The sequence below is a fragment of the Herpailurus yagouaroundi genome, unplaced genomic scaffold, assembly GCF_014898765.1.
Source record: "Herpailurus yagouaroundi ecotype Mexico unplaced genomic scaffold, PumYag 249, whole genome shotgun sequence".
Classification (NCBI taxonomy): domain Eukaryota; kingdom Metazoa; phylum Chordata; class Mammalia; order Carnivora; family Felidae; genus Herpailurus; species Herpailurus yagouaroundi.
In genome coordinates, this window is record NW_024412466.1 from 768108 (window position 1) to 792257 (window position 24150).

A 24150-nucleotide genomic window follows, 5' to 3' on the forward strand; every position below is an offset into this window, starting at 1 on the left:
CATTCTTCATAGTGGGGAGTTGGTACCCTGATGGTCCCAGGGGCTTGGTTGTTTCTCCCTCCCTCTCCTTTCCTTTAGTATCTTAGGGACTCATGGTCTTTTCTGTATTCCATGTGTTGTAAACCTTGTTGTTGTAGAGTGAAGCATAGATCCAGAAAATGATATAAGACAGATGTTTGGCCCAATGAGTGTGTCCAGGGCGAGCACTCTGGTAGCTTGCCACCAAGGTTCGGGCTCGCCCTGGGCCCAAGTGACCCCCAGCCTGCCCTCCACAGTGCTCACCTTGCCTGCATGTTCCGAATAGTCTCATTCTGCCCGGCGTGAACTTGGAGACATTGTTGGCCTTTTGCCTTTTAATTTATCTATAATCCCCCTTATTTTCTTTTCCTACCAACTTACCTGTGGAACAGTCCCGGGCCACATGGCTGCCTCGACTGGACTCTGTGCCTCCCACTCACAGTGCTGTCCGCTGGCCCTGTGTCCTCCCTGCTCACCTGCAGCTTGCCACAGAGACAGACCAGACCGGGACAAGACGTACAGAACGTCTGGTTGTCTCTTTTTCTGATGGTAGCGGCTGCTTACTCTTGATGTCTGTATTTATTAATTCCTCAGAGGTTTCAGCACGGCCATGGTCTGTCTGTCCTGTGTTGTTCATTTGTCAGTTAGGGTAGTGGTGTAGAGGGGCCTATCTTCCCATCTGTTCCATCCCCCAGCAGACATCTCCTAGAGGATCGCAGGGTCCTGAGAGCCCTTCTCTGTTTCTTCCCACTCTTCACATCATAAATTTGGTCTTGGTCATCTGAGGTTGACCAGTTCTTTCTTTTATAATATTGTGAATGAATGTATGTATTTGAACATATTCGACGGGTTTTAATTCTGTGTGTTATAATTATTCTTGAAGCTCAGATTGCCCCATCTTTGGCATGGGTGTGTGGGACCTCTCTGTGCTGAACTCTTTTGTGGAGTTGGAAGGTCAAGACTATTTTCATAATGATAATAAAAAGTTATGTGTCTTTTCACTGATCTTTTTCACAAAGTATATGCTGGCATTTTATGCATTGAGAATCTCTGTTTAACTCCTGGAATTCATAATTTCCATAGTGTTACAGAGTCATCCGAAGTGCAACAAGGGTGTATTTTAACGTAATAGTACTGAAACCGTGTGGACAGTGGTTTGAGAGCTCACATAGCAACAAAGCATTTATGAAACTACCCTTGTAGAGTTTGGTGTAGCTGCTCTGAGTGCAGAAGTGGATGGAGAGCCCAGCTCTCTTATTAAGCCAGGTATTCAAAGAGTTTTATAGACAATATAGAACAGCGCCGCTCTTGTCACTAAAATGTTCTTTATGTTAACGTGATAGGTTTATTGCTATTTTTAAATAAATTAAAATTTAAAATTATTTTTAAATTTCTCCAGTGGCAAAATGTCAACAGATATACCCCACCTGGACAAAAGGTCTTTGGGGCCCTTAATAGTTTGTTTTTTTAATGCTTACTTACTTTTGAGAGAGAGAGAGAGAGCGTGCATGCGTGCGCGAGTGGGGAAAGGGCAGAGAGAGAGGGAGACACAGAATATGAAGCAGGCTCCAGGCTCCCAGCTGACAACACAGAGCCCGATGGGGGGCTTGAACCTGCAAACCATGATATCATGACCTGAGCTAAAGTCAGATACTAACCGACTAAGCTGCTCAAGCATCCCGGGACCCTTAATAGTTTTTAATAGTGCACGAACACAAAGAACCCCGAAACCAAAGATTATGAGAAGCACTGGCTTTATCTCTTTCATCCTCTCGTCCCCGACCTGTTCCCTGATGTCCTTGTGCCTTGGGCAGGCAGGAGTTCTGGTGGTGGGCTTTGAGAGTTTCTGGAAGCTGCAGCATACTGGCCCCAGGTCTCAGCCTGCCCTCCCCTAGTCCTCCCTGCTTCCCAGAGACACTGCCTTGGTCTTTCTTCTCTTTCTGCCCCAACACCAGCATCACACACGTCTTGTAGCTAAACGGGGTCTGTGTCTGCTTCCAGACGTTTGCGTCTTGCAGCTGTGGTAGCTTGCTTTTGTTGTAGTAAATAAGTCTGTGACTTGTGGCTTTGCAGTCTAGTTGCTCAGTTTTATGTGGGATTCCAGGAAATTCTTAGGCCACTGCTGTTTTCCCAAAAACTGTTTTTGTCTGGGTGGTCTGCGTGTCTTTATTTAGTTGCTAGCAGTCCTTCCCAAAACAAGCTCATTTGTCTTTTTTACTTGTCAGGCAGCTTTATGGAAGCACACTTCACATGGTAAAAGTCCCCTTTTTGTGTGTATTTCTGAGTGTTGGCAAATGCATACAATCATGTGACCACTGTTGCTGTGCTGTCAGGAACCTGCTGTTCAGGTCTTCTGTGCTTTGCCGACTCTGTCCATCGGTTCTGTTGCCGAGGGACAAGTGTGGATTCTTCAGCCACAGTTGTGGGTTTCTCCTTCTGGACCCATTGGTGTGGCTTCTTGTGCGTTGAACCCTGTTGCTGCGTGCACATATGTCCCTCGGCAGTGTCCCTCTGCAGCCCCGTGGAAGCACATCTGCTGAGATCTCACTTGTCTGATACTAACGTAACCACCCTGGCTTTCCTCTCATGAGTGTTTGCAGGGCACATGCCCTGTCCTTTACTTTTCACCTGTCTTTGTCTTTAAATTTAAAGTGGATTTCTTTAGTGTGTAGTAGGGTTTTACTCTTGTATATAATCAGTCTTTGTTTTTAGTTATTTATTTATTTAGAGTGCAGGAGGGGCAGAGGGAGGGGTGGGTGGGAGAGAGAGAATCCCAAGCAGGCTCTATGCTGTCGGTGCAGAGTCTGATGTGAGGCTTGAACTCAAGAACTGCGAGATTGTGACCTGAGCTGAAGAGTCGGACGCTTAACTGACTGAGCCACCCAGGTGCCCCTGACATCTTAACGGTGTTAAGATTTATGTCATCCGCTACTCATTTTTCTCTATTTTCTGCCTTTTGGATTGAATTTTTTTGTGATTGCAGTTTATCCCACCATTGGCTCTGTGATGTTCGCAGTGATTGCCCTGGGTTTCCAGGCTGCATCTCTAACCTCTGCCTGATGCCACACCATTTGATGTGGTGTGAGAATCTTACAGTGACATGGTTCCAAATCCTCCCTCCCATCTTTTGGTGTATGTTTTAATTTCATATATGCTAAAAACCCGCAGTACATTGCTGTTATTTTTCTTTAAATAATTATCTTTCGGACTGATTAAACATAAAAGTAGTCTCTGGTTGACCTTCCTTTAGCCCCTGTGCAGGCAGCGCTCCTCCCTCTGTTTAGACGGTGTCCGGGACCCTGCCATTGCAGCCATCCCATGGCGCAGGTCTGCGGCGACAGTGAGTTCTCTCCCTTCTGTGTGCCTGAGAATATCTGTTTCTTGCCTTCATTTGGGGGAGATTTTCATGGGCGGAGAACTCTCAGGACCCACACATGCCGCTCCCGTGCCGTGTTCCCTGGCTCCTGACGAGAAGCTGGCCGTCTTCAGACTTCTCTTCCTTTGCTTGTGGTGTTTTTCTTTGGCTGCTCCGAGGTTTTCTCTTTGTCTTTGGGCCTGGGTGGGATGGTTTTGCTCTTTTGTTTTTCTCTTTCAGTGTTTATACTCCTTTGCTTTCTCTGAGCCTCTTGGACTCTGATCTGGCACCTGCTCGTCCCAGAGCCTCCTCACCTGGCAGCCCGGTGCTTCTCGGCCAGCCTGCCCTCCTGTTTCTGGCTCTCTCATCATGCGTGCTAGGTTATCTGACATTGGCTCAGCTGGTGGGTGCTCTGCTCTTTTTGCTGTTTCTATTTTAGGTGTGGGTTAATTACATTGACCTTTTTCAACTCAGTGACTTTTTCTTCCTTGTTGAGTATCCATACTCATGAGCCAGTCAAATGCATTCACCTGTTTCCATATTTTGTTATTTCTAGCATCTTCATTTGACTTTCCTAACATTCCCAGTCTGCTCGTGCCGCCTGCTCTGGCTCCTGGTCCTGTGCTCCGACTCCTGAGCAGAGTCCCTCTGCCATAGCACCACTGCTGCTGTGGGCCAGATGAGTCTCTGTGCGGGTCTGTGCTGTGTGGGGTGGGTGTTTAGCGGCATCTCATCTCGTGACAACCGTAAATGTCCGTGATGTTGTCAGGTGTCTGCTTAACTGTGTGTCCGTCGCAGAACTCCTGATGTGTGTTTGTGCCACCTCTTTGCTGTGGCTCTCCCGGTCTCCCTCCCCTGGGGCAGCCACTGTGACTTCTTTTAATTTTTCCTTGTGTTTTTCTCCATAATTTTACATGACTCACTTTCTGCTGTCATTCCTTGACCCTCTCCTTAGGAGACACTGCCTGCTGGTTTCTGACTGGGGAAGAGGTGCTCACCTTTTAATTAATTCTTCTTTCTCATCGCCCCACCTGCAGTCTGCGTTCTATCCTCAGTTTTGGTTAAAACGGTATTTGTGGTTTTCGTAACACACGATGGCAACGTTCACAACTGAGCCAGCAGTGTGCTTGGAATACATTCATTCTCCTCCTCAACATTTTATGTTTCTCAGAGTTAATAATTTTCTCGTTTTTCATGGTCTTTGTACCCATTCTAAATTCAGTCCTAGAGTGATAGAATTTCACATTTCTATAGGTGTTTTCAGCATATCCAGTCTCTCTGGGTCATAGCTTTCTCATTTTGGTGGTGCATAACCTTCAGTAGCTTCTTACGAAAGGTGGCTTGGGAGATAAGTATCGGAGACTCTGTATTCTGGAAATGCGTCATTTCAGGACAGAAGTCTAGGTTGGACATGGTTTCCTTTTTCTGTTGAAGTCACTCCTCTTCATTTGGGTTGTTGCTGTGCGGGGCCCGTGCAGTCCTTGCTGGCGGTTAGGCCATCTCCTCTGGGCGTACCACTGTCCTGGGCTGCCACTGGCTCCCTGTAGAAGGGACACGCGTGCCCTTCGTGCTGGGAACCTGTTGCCCTTGTTCATTGATCCTTTTCTTTTCTCTGTTTTCCCTTTATTTTAGGTCTTCTAGATGGAGCTTCCAGTTTTCTTCTATTTTCCACATTTTTGTCTTTCTGCTTTAGTTTTGCAAGATTTCCATCTGTCTTCCACCAGTTCTGTGGAAATTTCCATTTCTTCTACCTTTTCTGATTTCTGAGAGCTCACTCTTATTCCCTGAGCACGCGTCTTCCTTCATAGTGTCCTGTTCCAATGTGAGAACGGACACAAGGTCTGTTTCTCTAGGGGCGCCGGTGAGTTTCTTGCACATTCTTTTTCTGCCCCGGCTTGTACTCCCCAGACTGCTTCTGATTTCCGCGTATTTGCTTTGGTGTCTGTGCTTTGTCTCTGCTTCCCCCACTCGGGCACATGTCGGTCGGGGAAGGAGGGTCTGGGCCTTGCTGTGGGGCGGCCTGGTCAGCTGAGCAGTCGCTGGGCAGGGCATGGGTGTCTCCTCGGAGGCTGAGGTGGGCTGCTACGGGGGTGCACCTGGGCCACATTCGGCCCGTCGTCTGTGCAGTAGCCCTTTCTCTGGTGTTTTGCTCTGGCCATCGTGACTGCTTGTAGGTTCTGTGGATTCACAGTGAGGTCCCATTACTGACCCACAACATCCTTTCCACCCGGCCTGGCGTAAGTCCCATTTTTCCTCAGTACCTGGCCCAGACCCCAACTTGCCCAAGACTTTTTCCTCGTTTTGGCAAGTTAACCACCCACTCCACGGACACTGTGTGTGTGGCCAGTCATCAAGCTCACTGTTCTGTTCTGGCGGATGCGCAGAGGATGGAGCCCTGCCTGCCCTCTGCATTTCCATCCCTACGCGGGAGCCCTCAGAGTCTGCCTTGGACTCACACCTGCCAGACCCCTCCCCGAAGGCCCTGTCGCTGACCCTGGTCCTGTCTGATTGCAGCTGGGCAGGTGCACCAACAGCGTGGTCAAGCACGAGCTGATGCGCCCATCCAGCAAAGCGCCGCTCTTGGTGCTGTGTGAAGACCACCGGGGCCGGATGGTGAAGCACCAGTGCTGTCCTGGCTGCGGCTACTTCTGCACAGCGGTGAGTGCCCGGCCAGCCGTGCGAGTGCCCCGCTACACAGCCTGGCACCAGCGCTCGCTGCCTCCCTCCGCTAGCTGACAGCTGTGGCAAACGCCTCCCGAAGCTCCTGAATCTGGGGGCCCGCCTGGAGGGTCCCTCCCTGCATACGCTCCCTTTTTGCTGCCTGTGAGCCTTTGGCCTCCCAGGCACCATGGGGGCACGTGAGCCGGGCACCCTCCGCTCTCCTCCTGTTCACTTTGTCTGAACACACGGCGGCCTTTCTCCTGGACAGGGCCTGCCTCACCTTCGGCTTTGCCTTCGTCTCTCGGTGGTTACGGTCTTGTTCGTTCCATACACACCTGTGCGCACTGGTGCCTGCGGCGCCTGGATGAAGGCGAGGAGCCCTGTGGTTCACTTGGCCCGTGGCTGAGACACCCACTTGGGCCAGGAGCTTCTTTACAGTGGCTGCTCTTGGGATTTCACATCTGTGTGCCCTTCCTTGTCTTCAGTGTCCTTTGTTGCTTCTGCTAAGAAAAAGAGGGACACTGCTTCTCTGTGTCCATTGACCCTTAGCTCCCGGCAAGAGTGCCCTGCTCTCATTGCTTCTCCTGCTGCTGGAGGGTTACCTTCCTTGGTGCCAGCGAGAGTCCTTTTGAGGCCATCAGGGGTTTTCCTGAAGTGCCCCCATGGTGGTGCTGGGTAATCTCTGCAGAGCACCGTTTTCCCGATGTTCTGTTCCACGATTCTGTTCCTGGATTGTACTCCAGGGGCCCTTCTTGGGGCCTGGTCTTTCGGGGCCTCCCTCCTCTGGTTAGAACTGCTGGAGGGTGAGGCCGTGGCCCTTGGAGGTGTGGGGGGCAGTCAGGTGACCTCCCCGCCTCAGGGCTGTAGGATGCAGGTCTCCCACTTCCATAGCCAGGAACTGGGGGCCCCGACTGGCCTCTGGGCACCCCCATGCCATGTGCAGGCTCCGGAGCACTGTGTACTTTTATGCGTGTTAGCCCTAATTTTAAAAAATAATTTTTCATCTTCCCATTTTTAGGGTAATTTTATGGAATGTCAGCCTGAGAGCAGCATCTCTCACCGTTTCCACAAAGACTGTGCCTCTCGAGTCAATAATGCCAGCTATTGTCCCCACTGTGGGGAGGAGATCTCCAAGGCCAAAGAGGTGACCATCGCAAAAGCGGACACAACCTCTACCGTGACACTGGCCCCTGGGCAGGACAAAAGCTCCTTGGCGGAGGGCAGGGCCGACACCACCACAGGCAGGTACGTGCCCAGCAGAGTCTTGGGCAGCTCTCCTGGAAACGTGTGTGTCTCTGAGTGCTAACTACTGTGTGTGTCTGTACACGTCTGTACCCCTGCACGTCTGTGTGTGTGTCTGCGCCCTTGTGCCTGTGTGTATGCACACGTCTGCGTCCGTGCCCCATATGTGCTTATACACGTTTGTGTCCCTCCGTGTGTCCATACACATCCATACATGTGTCACACATGGGTATGATATGAAATATTAGCTCCAGCTGCTGCAGTTTATTACTAAATTGTATTTTGAAGGCACTAGGTAACCAGAAAAGAATTTTTTTAAGGGAATGGTTCATTTTGGGAGTATGTAATATGACAGGTATTATAGTGATACAGAGAAAAGTAAAACTTTGTTGAGGATCATTTAAAAGAGACTTGGGGACTCCTGGGTGGCGCAGTCGGTTAAGCGTCCGACTTCAGCTCAGGTCATGAACTCACGGTCCGTGAGTTCAGGCCCCGCATCGGGCTCTGCGCCGACAAGCTCGGAGCCTGGTGCCTGCTTTGGATTCTGTGTCTCCCTCTCTCTCTGACCCTCCCCTGTTCATGCTCTGTCTGTCTCAAAAATAAACAAACATTTAAAAAAAAAAAAAAAAGAGGGGGCGCCTGGGTGGCGCAGTCGGTTAAGCGTCCGACTTCAGCCAGGTCACGATCTCGCGGTCCGTGAGTTCGAGCCCCGCGTCGGGCTCTGGGCTGATGGCTCAGAGCCTGGAGCCTGTTTCCAATTCTGTGTCTCCCTCTCTCTCTGCCCCTCCCTCGTTCATGCTCTGACTCTCTCTGTCCCAAAAATAAATAAACGTTGAAAAAAAAAAAAAATTAAAAAAAAAAAAAAAAGAGACTTGAATTGTAGATGTATCAAAATGAATATTGGGAGGAGGGCAGTTTCTTCTTGTTTTTCTTTTTGCTAATGTATAAATTTAACATACTTTGAATCAGACTTCCAGGGGAATTTTTGCCCCCTGGGGAGAGCGGTGGGGTTTGATAGATCCAACCTGAAGCTCATTCACAAAAGCAAACTTGAACGTGGTCCTGGAAGCCCTGGAGAAGTTTCCCTTGCTTTGAATGTCACTTTTTTCTGGGAATTTGCCCTTGAATTGGGCTCTTTGATCCAAGGAACTAAATAGAAAGTGAGTCTGAAGTCATTTTCATGCTCAGAGAGCAGCATAGCTAGAAGGGTCTGAGTGAATCATGTTCTGTGTTTTCGTTGGTTTCCACAAGAAGCGGAGTTTTTCACGTGTCTAACATTCAGCATGTTGTCTGTTTCCTACCCTCGAAGCACTGCTGGACCATCGCTCTTGGAGGACGGCAAGCCACAGAGTACGGCCCCCCAGGCAGCCGAGGGCTTCGACCCCACAGGGCCTGCGGGGCTGGTGAAGCCGGCCCCCGGCCTTTCCCAGGGACCAGGGAAGGAGACCTTGGAAAGTGCTCTGATCGCTCTAGACTCGGAAAAGTAAGAATCAGTTTGTATTTTCAGATGGCTCAGGGCCTGACCCACTGACATCTGCACATCTGGACGCTCCTTCCTACAGATTTTCTTCCCTCTGTGTCAGCCACTGGGCCATTTGCGCGCACGTCTTTAAATCCCCCACTGCTTCCAGTACTGCCGTGGCTGCACTTCCTAGGTGTCTGCATCCAGTAGGGTACCATCTGAGGGTCACAGGGCATCCCCATGGGGTCATGGGGCATTCCCAAGGAGGCCCTGGTAACATCCATCAGCTTTTTGATTGATGGTGTTCATCAGGACAATTCACATATTTTTATACTGTTTCAGGAAATTCTTGCAAGCTGTTCAATATACTAAGAGCAAAAGGTGACATCCTTAAAGTCATAAGTGAGGACAGTCGTGGTGAGGCTTTTACAAATGTTTCCCCTGGATGTTGTTAACCCTTGGCATTGACCTCGGGACATTGGAGCAAATGCCACTTGACTGGTTCCTCATCTGTGAAATGAAGGGTTGAATCAAGTGGTCATTCAGGCTTACAGATCAACTCCCAGATAGCACAACCCTGTAGGAGCACCCTGAGTCTGTGACCTAGGAACCAGGCAGGTGTCCTCCCCTGGGGAAGCGTGCCTGTGCTGGAAGGGGCATGCATCTCGTTACTCTTGCTTTGAGGAAAGCTCAGGTGTTGGGACACATCGCCAGGTCCCCCGTAACTTCAGCTTTGTTAGTGTCCAGCCTCGTCTGTGGCCCTGGTGTTCTGGTGACTGTTGTGTTCCCCTGCCCCACTCACCAGGCCCAGACTTTGTACTGCTGAAGGGGGCAGGCTGGGCCAGGTGTGATGTGGACGAAGAAGATAGTTGCTCATTTTTGTTGTTTTTACTGGGAGATGCCTGAGCCTGGTGAGTTTGGTGCCCTTGACCCTGGGGCATCAGCAGGTGGATGTCATCCAGGTCTTCCCATCCTGCAGCTTCCTATGCATGTGTGTGTGTGGCAGCAGGTGGGCCAGGAGCCAGGGTGGGGTCGCCTGGGGGTCACAGCTGTCCCACACTTTCCCCGCAGACCCAAGAAGCTTCGCTTCCATCCGAAGCAGCTATATTTCTCCGCCAGGCAAGGGGAGCTGCAGAAAGTGCTGCTCATGCTGGGTAAGTGGCCTGCACCTGAGCTGGGGCTGGTGCCTGTCCTGGTGGCCCCAGGAGCAGGTGGCAGTTTGCTGGTACCTCTTCTCAGGAGGAGGCTCTTACTTTGTTTCTCTTTATCTGTCTCTCATTTCTCTCATTTCAGTTTTTTTTTTTTTTTTTTTTTTTTTTAATGTTTACTTATTTTTGAGACAATGCGAGAGACAGAGTGCAAGCAGGGGAGGGGCAGACAGAGGGAGACACAGCATCCCAAGCAGGCTCCAGGCTCTGAGCTGTCAGCCCAGAGCCCCACGCGGGGCTCAAACTCATGAACCGTGAGATCATGACCTGAGCCAAAGTCGGATGCTTAACCGACTGAGCCACCCAGGCGCCCCTCATTTCAGTTCTTGTTCATGACATTCGTATCCTGTTATTCATAGTAGTAGAAATATTTCCTGTGAATTTCTCATCTAAAAAAAGAATTAGGCATATAATTAAATCAAGAGGAGATGTAGAATCAGAAAAAGCAAGATGAGCGAGCTGGGGCCGGCTGTGAGCTGACGGCAGGAAGGCGAGTGCCAGGCCTGTGCTGGTGTAAGCCAGCTGTGGGCAGAGCAAGACCACTGACAGTGATGTCTGCACATACATCTTACGTTTGATGCACCTTATGGTTGATATCTTACGGTTGATGCTTCGAGACCCTTCGCGGTTCTGTCTCCGGCCAAGGAAGGGACAGTACTTTGATTCTGAGCTCACAGCTCAAGAGTTGGTTCCTCTGGGTTCAAAAGGGATTTAAATAATCCCTTTACTTGACGGTCAAAAAAAGAAACTTAACAGTTTGTGCTAAAAATGGAAGTTATTTAATGTTGACCAAAGTGGGTTTTAAAAGAATTTTTTTTAATGTTTATTTATTTTTGAAGGAGAGAGACACAGAGTGTGAGTGGGGGAGGGGCAGAGAGAGGGGGAGACACAGAATCTGAAGCAGGCTCCAGGCTCCGAGCTGTCAGCACAGAGCCCGAAGTGGGGCTCGAACTCACAAACCGCGAGATCATGACCTGAGCCGAAGTCAGGCACTCAACCGACTGAGCCTGCCAGGCGCCCCCAAGTGGGGGTTTTAATCGTTTTCTTTCTCGGCTTGATGGGGTGCTGAGGTTGCTTGGCTGCTCTTTGGTTGGTCTGTCGGCCAAGTGTCCGTGTCAGGCCTGCTGGCACTGTGTGCACCAAGCCACATGTGTCTGAGGCTGCCCAGTGGGCCTGCCGCCCTTGCGCTCAGCAGGTGCCCGGGCCCAGGGGAGGCCGAGCGCAAGAGTGCTTGAAAACACACAAGGGAGCCCCTCTGGGTTAGGAGCAGCGAGGGCAGGGATTTATAACGTTAGGTGACTCCCAACCACAGACCCACCTGTTGAATTTTGTGTGAAACTAGCATACTCTCTTTTGAGTCTTGCGGTGAAATTGGAGCCTGGCTTTGCGCTTAGCTAGACACGGGATGGTATCGTGCGATGCTGGCCGTTGGTGGTTGTCTACATGTATCTTTGCCAGCCTTTCTGAGCATCCCGAAGTGCTGGGAGCCAGGGGCTGCACCCGAAATAACCGGTGAAACCTGTGTGTTCACAGTGGATGGAATCGATCCCAACTTTAAGATGGAGCACCAGAACAAGCGGTCCCCATTGCACGCTGCCGCCGAGGCCGGCCACGTGGACATCTGCCACATGCTGATCCAGGTCGGACGCACGGCTCTCCGCAGAGCCTTCCACACGCTCTGTCTTGCCTTTGTCAAGTGAAATTGCGCAAGATTCATAGTTGTGAGAGCTGGGAAGTCAAACAGCACTGAAAGGTCTAAACAGAAAACCAGTGTTTCTGTCCCTCCAGTCCCGGCACGCCCTGGCCCTGCTGGCAGTCTTGAAGCTGTTTCTCTGGCGTTTACCACTGGGTTTGAAAATAATGTGCTGCTGTACAGCTGTTTCTTGATTTGTTATTTTCGTTTCCATTTTGCAGCCAGTTTTTAATATTAATTACTGACTTTGGAGTGTGGGAAGGCTTGGCCCAGGCACGCGCACCTCCCTCCCCCAGTCCTCCTCATTTGGTCATGTCCCTGTGTTGCTGAGATGAGTGGGGAGATCTTGTGTTGGGTGGTCACGCCAGTACTTTCAGAGCTGGCCACGTCACGTCCGAGAGCGGTAATCGTTTTGTGTTTCTGTTGTCTCTCGGCCTCCTGCTGATTCATTCCTAACCCTGTCAGCAGACTGCACCTTGTCTCCATGTCACCAGGAAGCCCGTTGCGTGCTCCCATGCTTTCTTTCTCTGGGACACCCCCTTTCTGACCCTGTATTGGTTCCCTGTCTCCTGGAGACCACATTTTCAGTCTGATCTTTTATCTCCGGAAGCTTCGGGAAATTTTCTTTAACCCACTGGTCTGAAATTTCACTGTGATGCAGCAGTCTTTTGACTCCTTTGGGGCATTTAGTACGTCATACGTTCCTGTCCCTTGTTCTGGGGTTTCTGGGTGCTGTCTTCCCGTCTGCATGCCCAGTGGTGCCCCCTGCAGCCCCTGTTTACACGTTAGGCCTTATGGACTAATTCTCTGGTCTTCCTTTCCTGCCATGCACCATTCCTTCATTTTCGCTTCCACTTGCTGGCAGTGTTCTCCACCTCACCCTCCAGCTCCTCTGGGGAGTTTTAACCTGTACAGGCCCATCTTGAGATCTTTCTTGCACCCTGTGAGTTCCTTTTTTGTACCTCTGTTCTTCCCTTGTTTCTTTGAAGATATTATGAGAATTTTGAAGTTTTATGCTGCTCTGTTCATTTGGTCTTTATTTTTGAAAGGTTTTCCTCAAATGCCCGATTTCCTGTTTGCTTATATCTAATGTGATAACATGCTGGTGGGGGATCCCTGCCTTGTCACTGTCGGGTGCCCCGCAGACGCTGCCGTCTCAGGAGGAACACACGTACAGGTTGTCTCCTAAGCATGTATGTCTCTGTGGGAGCCGGAGGTGCTGGCGGCCAGGGCACCTGGGATGTTCCCTGGTGGTTCTGGCCGGAGCCGATGGAAGTGACAGCCACGGGCGGGGCAGGACACGACTGCGTTGGTGTTTGCACTTGTATCTTACAGTAGATACACCTGTTGGGGTAGATTCCTAATGCCTGAAAATGTTCTTGCAGACCCTTCCCAGCTTCGTGGCTTGCCAAAGAGCCTCTGGTTTTTTTTGTATCTTTTTAAGTAGCATGTTGGTAGATTTGTTAAAAACTCAGTGTGATGATCTTGGTATTTTATTTTATTTTATTTTATTTTATTATCATTTACTATTTTTTTTAATTTACATCCAAGTTAGTTAGCATATAGTGCAATAATGATTTCAGGAGTAGAATCCAGTGGTGCGTCCCCTATGTATAACACCCAGTGCTCATTGCAACAAGTGTCCTTAATGCCCCTTGCTCATTTAGCCCACCCCCTACCCACAACCCCTCCAGCCACCCTCAGTTTGTTCTTTGTATTTAAGAGTCTCTTATGTTTTGCCCCCCTTTTATATTAATTTTGCTTCCCTTCCCATATGTTCATCTTCCACATATGAGTGAAGTCATATAATATTTCTCTTTCTCTAATTTTCGCTTAGCATAATACCCTCTAGTTCCATCCGTGTAGTTGCAAGGGGCAAGATTTCATTCTTTTTGGTTACTGAGTAATTCTCCATTGTATATATATATATACACACCATATTTTCTTATTCCATTCATCTGTTGATGGACATGTGGGCTCTTTCCATACTTTGGCTGTTGTTGATAGTGCTGCTATAAACATATAAACATGGGGGTGCATGTGCCCCTTCGAAACAGCACACCTGTATCCCTTGGGTAAATACCTAGTCGTGCAATTGCTGGGTCTTAGGGTAGTTCTATTTTTAGTTTTTTGAGGAACCTCCATACTGTTTTCCAGAATGGCTGCACCAGTTTGCATTCCCACCCGCAGTGCAAAAGGGTTCCTCTTTCTCTGCGTCCTCGCCAACATCTGTTGTTGCCTGAGGTGTTAATGTTAGCCATTCTGACAGGTGTGAGGTGGTACCTCGTTGTGGTTTTAATTTTTATTTCCCTGATGATGAGCGATGTTGAGCATCTTTTTCATGTGTCTGTTAGTCACCTGGATGTCTTCTTTGGAAAAATGTCTGTTCTTTTTCTCATTTTTTTACTGGATTGTTTGGTTTTCGGGTGTTAAGTTTGGTAAGTTTTTTTTATAGATTTTGGATACTAATCGTTTATCTGATATGTCATTTGCAAATATCTTCTCCCATTCCATTGGTTGCCTTTTAGTTTTGCTGATTGTTTTCTTTGCTGTGCAAAAGCATTTTATTTTGATGAGGCCCCAATAGTTCCCTTTTTGCTTTTGTTTCCTTTGTCTCTGGAGATGTGTTGAGTAAGAAGTTGCTGTGGCTGAGGTCGAAGAGGCTTTTGCCTGCTTTCTCCTCGAGGATTTTGATGGCTTCCTGTCTTATGTTTAGGTCTTTCATCCATTTTGAGTTTATTTTTGTGTCTGGTGTAAGAAAGTGGTTCAGGTTCATTTTTCTGCATTTTGGTGTCCAGTTTTCCGAGCACCACTTGCTGAGGATACTGTCTTTATTCCTGCTTCGTCCAGGATTAGTTGGCCATACATTTGTGGGTCCATTTCTGGGTTCTCTGTTCTGTTCCATTGATCTGAGTGTCTTTTGTTGTGCCAGTACCATACTGTCTTGATGATTACAGCTTTGTGATACGTCTTGAAGTCCAGGATTGTGATGCCTCCAGCTTCGGTTTTCTTTTTCAGGATTGCTTTGGCTAATTTGGGGTCTTTTCTGGTTCTGTACAAATTTTAGGATTATTTGTTCTAGCTCTGTGAAGAATGCTGGTGTTATTTTGATAGGGATTGCACCGAATATGTAGATTGCTTTGGGTAGTATCAACACTTTAACAATACTTGGTCTTCTAATCTAGGAGCATGGAATATTTTTCCATTGTTCTGTGTCTTTATTCTTCCATAAGCTTTCTATAGCATTTAGCGTATAGACTTTTCACCTCTTTGGTTGAGTTTATTCCTACGTATTTTATAGTTTTTGATGCAGTTGTAAATGGGATTGATTCCTTAATTTCTCTTTTGCTATTTCTTTATTGGTGTATAGAAATGCAGCTGATTTCTGTGCATTGATTTTATATCCTGTGGCTTTGCTGAATTCATGGATCAGTTTTAGTGTTGGTTGTTTTTTTTTTTGTTTTTTTTTTTTTTTTTTGTGGAACCTTTTGGGTTTTCCATATACAATATTGTGTCATCTGTGAAGAGTGAAAGTTTGACCTCCTCCTTGCTGATTTGGATGCTTTTTATTTCTTTGTGTTACCTGATTGCTGAGGGTAGGACTTCCAACACTGTGTTGAATAACAGTGGTGAGAGTCTTGGTATTTTAATAGGAACTTTTGGTCTAGCTAATACTTACTGTAATTTCTGGCATTCATTCATTCATTCATTCATTCATTTAATTTTAAACATTTATTTATTTTTTCTTTTTTGAGAGAGAGAGAGAGAGAGAGAGAGAGAGCGAGTGAGCCAGGGAGGGGCAGAGAGAGAATCCCAAGTAGTGAATCCCTCTGTGCTGACAGCCTGACTTGGAGCTCGAATTCACAAACCGTGAGATCATGACCTTAGCTGAAATCAGGAGTTGGACGCTTAGCTGACTGAGCCACCCAGGCACCCTCAAATATTTCTTTTTAAATTTCCTTTGTTGCTGTCTTTTGGGTTGATATTTGTTTTGGTTTTCTCATTTCCTTTCTCTTCACTCACTTGGAGGCTACATACTCCTCTTTGTCGCCTCCAGAGGTCGCTCTGTGATCTGGTGTGCAAGTGTTGTGTCCTTGGTCTTGAGACAGGCGAGAAGAGGGAGCTGCAGGTGCCGGGGAGCGAGGGAGGGAAGGTGCGCTGGCCTGCTGAGCTCCGGCGGGGAGACCTGTGGAGGCCTCGGGTGCAAGTTCAAGAGAAGCCTGGTAGGACTTGGGGACAGCCGAGGCGCCTCCCAAAGTGGTCACAAGGGTTGGTTCTTGGCAGTGACAGTGGTAAGTAGCTAATCTGACAGGACAAGCCTGTTGGAGAGAGGTCAAGGGCAGCTGGCATGGCTATCGAGGCAGTGGCTTCGGATGCTGGTGCTCTGAGGGAGGGGGCTGGGAGTCTGTACTCCAACCGGATGTCCTCTCATCCTTGTCCTATGGAGTCACAGAGGGTGTGGCTTATGCTTCTCTGAGGGTGGCCTGGAGGCCCAGTACAGTGTGGGACTGTTGTAGGACAGGGATGAAGCAGGAGGTGGGGGCAGGTCACCCCAATGGGCCTGTTTGCTGCATGAGGTTGAGTGAGGGGGCCACCCAGGCTTCTCCTCACTCTCGGAGACTGGTATGGAGGGCTTCTTGGGAGACGTTACCCTGGATTTGGAATTCTAGGTTGCTGATTCATTTCTCTTGCTTTGTTTAAGGAATGATTCCACTGTCTTCTAGTTTCCATGCTTGCTTTTTAACAAATTAGCTTGTCATTCCTTTTAAAGGACTTGTTTTCTCTTTGGCCTTTTTTTTTTTTTAATTTTTTTTTTAAGAAATCTTTTTCTCGTTTTTAACGTTTATTCGTTTATTTTGAGAGAGAGAGAGAGCACGCACAAGCGTGGAGGGGCAGAGATGGATAGAGAGAATCCCAAGCAGGCTCCGTGCTGTCAGTGCAGAGCCCGATTTGGGGCTTGAACTCACAAACCTTGAGATCATGACCTAAGCCAAAATCAAGAGTTTGATACTCAACCAACTGAGCCTCCCAGGCGCCCCTGGCCCTTTTTTTTTTTTTTTTTTTTTTTTATGTTAAAGAGTGTGTGTGTGAATGCGTGTATGTGTGATGCATACAGAAAGGTCCTTAAGGTAGGGGTGCCTGGGTGGCATAGTCAGTTAACTGCCTGACTTCGTTCAGGTCACGATCTCACAGTTTGTGACTTTGAGCCCCGCATCGGGCTCTGTGCTGACAGCTCGGAGTCTGGAGCCTCCTTGGGATTCTGTGTCTCCTTCTTTCTCTGCCCCTCCCCTACTCACGATCTGTCTCTCTGTCTCAAAAATAAACATTTGAAAATTAAAAAAAAAAAGTCCTTACGGTATAAGCATCCTGTTAATAAATAATCATAAATGGCTCCCACCTCACCCGAGGTCAGGACACAACAGAGCCTACCCCCCGCCAGAGGGGCTGGCTCTCCAGGCTCTGATGGTGACAGCCCCCATCTCTGCACTTCTCTGGTTTGACCACCTTGCAAGCACCCGCAAACCATGTGGCTTACCCGTGTTTGCCTCTCAGCTTTGTGCTCATGGAGTCCCACAGTGGGGATTCTTCTGTGTCTGCCTTTCAGTCCAAGGGCAGAAGCCTGCCTTGTGTCCGTGACCACTGAGGGAGGAAGTGTGCCTGAGCTCTGGTCCCCGGGCCTGCCTCTGCTGCCCTCGTGTGAGGTGCCATCCTGGGAAAGCAAGTGGGAGCAGGAGCTCTGTGCTGGTCTGCAGCTTCTTGTGGGTCTTAAACTGTTGCAAAATAAAATGTTACTTATTGTGGAAAACCAGCCCTTTTTAGTGTTGTTTTCTGTGGCCTTCTGGGCTGACCTGATGCGTAGGGCTTGGCTCCACCTGCCTGGATTCTTAGCCTGATGTTTAATTCACTGGCCCAGGCTGCTCACCCTCTGAGCTTGGGAGCCTGTGATTTTGTGTATTTTTCTTCCTTTAGAACCTGAGCTTTTCTTGAGATTCCCCAGGAAAGATACGAGGCGGGCTTTTCTAGTTTGCCCTAAGTCCAAGAGTGTTGTTCCCTGGAGACTCTGCTTTTGTGGGGTATCTCCCACCCCACCGTGTCCACTGGGCAGGCTCTGGCTCTGCGCCCTCTCTCCAGCCCCAGAGCAGCACTAAAGCCACCGCCGTCTCTCCTGGGCTACTGTCCTGCCGGGGTCTGAGAAGTGTCCTCTCCCAGCCAGGAGCGCCTTTGAAGAGTGGTTTTGATACCTTCCCATCTGTTTAATTTTCATCCTCGGGTCTCACTGGGAGCAGCAGTTATTTCATTTGGGCCCCGGTTCTCTGCAGTGTGGCGTGCCTTGCCACGTGTGGCTGTTTGAATGTAAATGACAAAGTTAAACGAAAGGAAATGTGTGCCCCTCTGGCCTCAGCTGCACCTCCCAAGCTCAGGGGCTGTGTGTTCGGGGTGGCTGTGCTGGGCGCAGACGGAGAGCTCCAGTGCCAGCACTGGGGACGTCCGTAGTGTGGGCACCCCTGCCACTGGGCACTCATAGCAGCTGCCCTGTCCTGGGTCCAGGTGTGTGTGTCCCCACTGACAGGCCACCTCCATCTGCTCCCCAGCTCTGGGTGCCTGTCGCCCTGTCCTTCATGTGTTAGTGTTACTGCCATGAGCCTATGAGGTGTCTTCTAACACAGAAAGGTGGGTGTTCTAACAGTCACAGAGCCCGGAGGGGAAGGACAGAGCCACACCTGTTGCACTGACCCCTGAGCCTAGGGACTGCCATGGACTGCACACACCCACACAGGATCTTGCACACTCTGCACGCTCTCACGGGCCTTTTGGGGAAGAGGGGTGGGGGTTGGGACCTGCCTGGACTTGGTGTGTCTGGCCTGGAGCTTCTACTAAGTCCGTCCTGCTGGATGGACTGGAACTTTTCCCTGGGGACCTGCTTCCCTGTTCTCACCATTCTCTCTGGGGGAATCCCGTCAGTCACGTGGGGATCTCCTGGTTTGACTCTCTTTTCTCTGTCTCCTCCCTTTGTCTCGCGGTCTTCCCTACCTTTTCCTGGTGATGATCACTTTTTTCTGGGCTGACTGGCGTGGTGTTGGTTCTGGATTGTGTGTTCCAGTGAGGGTCTCTGTGCTTGTGTGTGGGCTTGGTCACTTTTTGCTCCTCCTTTCGCTCAGTCATGCTGGGAACTAGTTGTGAGTCCTCAGACCTGCCCCTGAAATCTCAGGGAGGGCCTGGTCCTCTGACCCCTGACTTTCAACTCTGCTTGTGGCCAGCAGCCCCATCCTGCCCTCTGGAACTTGGCAGAAGTCTCCTTCGAGGCTCCCTGAGTCACCTCAGCTCGCTGGTTTCCCTGTGCAACACTCTGGGTCTATTTAAAAATTTCTTAACTCATTTTTAAAAAATTTTTTTCTAATGTTTATTTTTGAAAGAGAGAGACAGAACAGGAGTGGGGGAGGGGCAGAGAGAGAGGGAGACACAGAATCTGAAGCAGGTTCCAGGCTCTGAGCTGTCAGCACAGAGCTCAACACAGGCCCCAAACTCACAAACTGTGAGACATGACCTGAGCTGAAGTCGAGCACTTAACTGAGCCACCCAGGCGCCCCACTCATTTTGTTATTTTTGTTTTTAATTGCTAACAGCAAAAACAATACTATTCTTAGCCTTCTCCTAATAAGTATTTTATAAACTAAATACTAGCTTTTGGTATGTCAGTTTAAGAAGGTGGAGGGTTTTCCCCCATGGGGAAGAAAGGTTTCAGTTGTGAGATAGCTGATTTGCTTCTAGCACACGACCTATTTTAAAGTTGGGGGCTTAAGTTTCACACAGACTGAAGTTTATCTACGTGTACTTGCTAGCTCATTAGTTTTCCAAGTACATGCTCTATTGGGAGAATTAGAAATTGCTTCAGAATACATACTACTGGAGATCAGTTTTGGTTCTGCTTATTTTGTTTGGGAAACATTAAACCAGCCAGAGAAAGAGGTCACTGAACCAGAGTGTCCTTTGGTCATTGTAGGCCAGGTGACGGCCTGCCTCCTGGTCCAGCCCCACTGAGCGGTCCCTTCCACATCCCTTCTTTGCCTACTTTAGAAGGTTTTCACTTCTTTTTAATTTCTAAAGGTGTTGTCACTAATGTGCTTTAAACATTTTCTATCAAATTGGTTGGAAATGAAAATGCTCTTTTTTAAAATTTTTAAATGTTTATTTGTGTGTGAGAGAGAGAGAGACAGAGCACGAGCAGGGGAGAGAGGGAGACACAGAATCCGAGGTAGGCTCCAGGCTCTGAGCTGTCAGCACAGAGCCCAACTTGGGCCTCGAACCCATGAACCGTGAGATCGTGTCCTGAGCTGAAGTCAGACACAACCGACTGAGCCACCCAGGGGCACTGAAAATGCTCTTCTTGAACTAAAGATTAGGCAATAATAGAACAATCATGTCTTTGAATTCGGTTCTGAAGACTCAGTTATAGTTGGTCATTAGAAATGATTTTTTAACGTAGCTCACGAGGTCTTAGCACTTGCAAGTGTCTGAAGTGTCTGAATGTGAGCCAGGTGGGGGCTCCCGTGGCGGCTCCCCCACACCTGAACTGTCCTGTGTCACCAGGCGGGCGCGAACATTGACACCTGCTCAGAAGACCAGAGGACCCCATTGATGGAGGCGGCAGAAAACAACCATTTGGATGCAGTGAAGTACCTCATCAAGGCCGGCGCCCTCGTGGACCCGAAGGTACGCTACCTGGCCTGAATTCCATTCCAGTTTTGTGTCGAAATGTCTCATAAAGCTGAGCCGGGGCCGGTTCCTCGTTGGAGCAGCTTCAGGAATTGGCAGCCGGCAGATGTCCACCTGGTAGTCCAGAAGCAGTTGTCTGCTCTCCTTGCGTGGTCACGGGTCTGTTTGGGAGAATACTAGTGAGCACTGGGTGTGCTGTGCCTGGCGATAGTCACAGCAACTAGTAAGGAGTCTGCCGTGCCCAGTCTCTGCCTCCTTCAGTTTGTACGCTTTTCCTCTTCTGACTTTAACTTAGAGCAGTTAGACACCCCACTCCAAGAGAGCATACAAATTGGGAAGAAGAAGTAAAATGATCTCTGTTCGTAAATGGTATGATTTTATATGTAGAAAACCCTAAAATCCCATCCAAAATCTAGAACTAACAAATGCATTCAGAGAAGTTATAAGATACAAAGTTAATACAGAAACATCAGTTACATTTTTATACACTTGAGATGAGTTATCCGACAAGGAAATTAAGAAAACAATTCCATTTATAACAGCATCAAACAGAGTAAAATACTAGGAATAAACTTAACCAAGGACACGAAAGACTTATAGACTGAAAACCACAAACCATTGCTGAAAGAGATTAAAGAATTGACTTACGAACATGGGAACATGTCCTGTGTTCATGGGTTGGACGAGTGAATATTGTCACAATGCCAGTACCGCCCAGAGTGAACCACAGATCCAGCGCAATCCCTGTCAGAATCCCAACGAGTTTCTCACAGAAATAGAAAAGCGCGTCCTGAAACTCCTACGGATCTCAAGGGACCCTGAACAGCCAAAACAACCCTGCAAAAGAACACAGCTGGAGGCCCCACACTTCCTGACTTCAAAACCTACTACAGAGCTATCGTAATCAACACAGCGCGGTGCTGGTGTGAAGACAGAATGGCCCAGAAATGAACCCTCACATGGATAAAGTGATTTTTAGGAGGGGGCCAAGACCACTCAGTGGGAGGAAAGGGCCATCTTTTTATCAAATGGTACCAGGAAAAGGGAATCTCCACATGCAAAGGAATGCAGTCGGGCCCTTACTTTAGACTGTTTTCAGATATTAACTCAAAATGGATCAAAGATCTAAATGTAAGAGCTTAAACCATAAATCTCTTAGAAGAAAAGATGGAGGAAAATCTTCTCAACATTCATTGGATATGGCAATGATTTCTTGTATGTGACACCAAAAGCACAGACAATAAAATTAAAATAAACTTCATCAAACTTGAAAATTTTTGTTTGTCAAAGGATACTATCCCAAAGTGTGAAGAGACAACTCACGGGATGGTAAAAATAGTCCTAAATCTTGATAGGGGATTCCTATCCAGAATATATAAAGAACTCCTACCACCCAATAACAAAAGTCCAACCCAGTTCAAAGATGGGCAAGGAGTTTGAATAGGCGTTCCTCCAAAGAAGCTCTATAAATGGCCAGTTAGCACACAACAAGATATTCAGCATCACCAGTCACCAGGGAAATGCAAATCAAAACCACAGTGAGTCACCTCACCCGCTTCGGGCAGCTATTATCTAAACACGGAAAATAAGTGCTGGCAAGGTTGTGGAGAAACTGGAGCCCTCGTGCACTGCTGGCAGGAACGTAAAATCGTGCAGCTGAGTGGAAAACTGTGGTGGATCCTCAAAAACTTAAACGTAGAATTACCATGTGATCCAGCTGTTCCAATCAAGAAACTGAAAGCAGGTGCATGAATCAGTGTTTGCTCCCCCATGTTCTCAGCAGCATTGTTCACAAAGCGAGAAGGTGGAAATGGCCAAGGTGTCCCCCTGCGGGGGGACAGGTTAGTGAAAAGTGGTCCGTGTGCATCGTGGGTCATCGCTCAGCTGCGAATGGGAAGGAAGTCCCAGCACCAGCGTTGTGCTGAGTGAGAGCAGCCCATCACAGCACTCATCCTGTAGGATCCACTGCTGTGAGGACCCAGAGTCATCAAATCTAGACGCTGGAAGTAAGTTAAAGGATACCGGGGGCGGGGCCAGGGGTGGGGTGGGGCGGGGCGGGGCAGGCGTCCCTTCTTAGTGGACCCCACGCTTCCTTCCAGAGTCCGCACCCACGGTGGCACGCTACCACTGACTCGTACACTTAAAGGTGACGAAAATGACAAGTTTTATGTTGTGTACCTACACATGTATTTGTTTAGAGCCACGATAAAACTATAAAAACGATCTCATGGTCTTTCACAGTGTCACACAATTTTCCAACAAAAAACTTGCACTGTTGATAATAATTTGTCAGCTTCCTTTTTCCATCAAATTATCACTATTTTTCTGCCATTAAATATTATCTTATCACATTATTTTAAGTGGCTGCATTGTATTTCATATTATATTGTCATTGTATTTTATGATGTAACGTAATGGTATCGTTTTTAGTCAGATTTACTTATTGCCTAATATTTAGTTTCGAATTTCCATTATACACAGTGCTTCAGTAAAATGTTTTCTTAGCTAAGTTTTGGTACATGTTTGGTTTCTTTAGGACATATTTCTGGGTGTGGAATTGTTAGATCAAAATATATAGTCATTTTTTTTTTTTTTAAATTTTTTTTTTCAACGTTTATTTATTTTTGGGACAGAGAGAGACAGAGCATGAACGGGCGAGGGGCAGAGAGAGAGGGAGACACAGAATCGGAAACAGGCTCCAGGCTCCGAGCCATCAGCCCGGAGCCCGACGCGGGGCTCGAACTCACGGACCGCGAGATCGTGACCTGGCTGAAGTTGGACGCTTAACCGACTGCGCCACCCAGGCGCCCCTATATAGTCATTTTTAAGGCTTTTTATATTTTTTTCTGAAGGGCACCGAGAGTATGTGAGCACTCGCTCCTGTCTGCTCTTACCAATGCCGACTATTAGAGATGTTTTTAAAAAATATTAATTAACAGTTTGTTATACGAAAATGGTTTGATATACGAAATTTATTTTTTTACTATTTTAATTCACTTGTCTTAAAATGAACACTTTGGTGTATAGCTATTCATATGTTACGAATATTTTTTCCGACATATGTTTATAAAGTCTTTTGCTTTATTTTTGGTGGTTTTTGCAATCTGGAAACTACTATTGTATAAATATAGATAGCTATTTTTTAAAAATTATTTTTATTTTTATTAGTTTTTAACTTTTTTAAGTTTATTTTGAGAGAGAGGGAGTGGTGAGGCACAGGCAGAGAGAGAGAGAGAGAGAGAGAGAGAGAGAGAGAGAATCCCAAGCAGGTTCTGCACTGTTAGTGCAGAGCCCGACGTGGGGCTTGAACACATGAACTGTGAGATGATGAGCTGAGCTGAAATCAAGACTCAGACACTTAACCAACTGAGCCACCCAGGCGCCCCTGTAGATAGCTATAATTAATCCTCTGTGTTATGATGGGAGGGTGAGTCTTGCATTTACCTCATTCTCTGATGGGTTCACAGGAGCCAGTGCCCAAGCTAAGCACCAATGCAGAGGCAAGAGGTTAGTGTTCAGGGCTTTACAGAAGCAGCAAGAGCCTGTAGACAAGGACTGGAGAAGTATCTGTGGCTTGAGGGGAGCAGGCATCTGAAGTGGGTGACTCGTAGACGAGCTTAGCCGTAGATTGGGTGTAGTGTAAGAAAGTGGTCACTGAGGTTGAAGACTGATCATTGAAATTATTCAGTCTGAAGAAGAGGTTGTAGGATAGTTTCCAACTGATGTGTAATTGGAGTCCCAGAAAGAGGAGAGAACCTGGTAGAAAAAAATTATGTTGGGAAAAAAATGGTCATAA

At 48.0% G+C, this 24150-nt stretch overlaps 1 protein-coding gene across 4 annotated transcripts in view; it reads left to right on the forward strand.

Moving 5' to 3' along the window:
* Nucleotides 1-24150, forward strand: part of EHMT1 (euchromatic histone lysine methyltransferase 1) — an 87183-nt gene that overhangs the window by 38845 nt on the left and 24188 nt on the right. For 2 of the 4 annotated variants that reach the window (XM_040460219.1, XM_040460220.1), the window contains exons 10-15: nt 5888-6031; nt 7053-7279; nt 8586-8759; nt 9810-9892; nt 11480-11586; nt 20229-20351. In XM_040460219.1, the coding sequence (XP_040316153.1) occupies nt 5888-6031; nt 7053-7279; nt 8586-8759; nt 9810-9892; nt 11480-11586; nt 20229-20351 (858 nt within the window). The remainder of the gene's footprint in view (nt 1-5887; nt 6032-7052; nt 7280-8585; nt 8760-9809; nt 9893-11479; nt 11587-20228; nt 20352-24150) is intronic. The other 2 variants (XM_040460221.1, XM_040460222.1) reach the window with 1 other exon arrangement.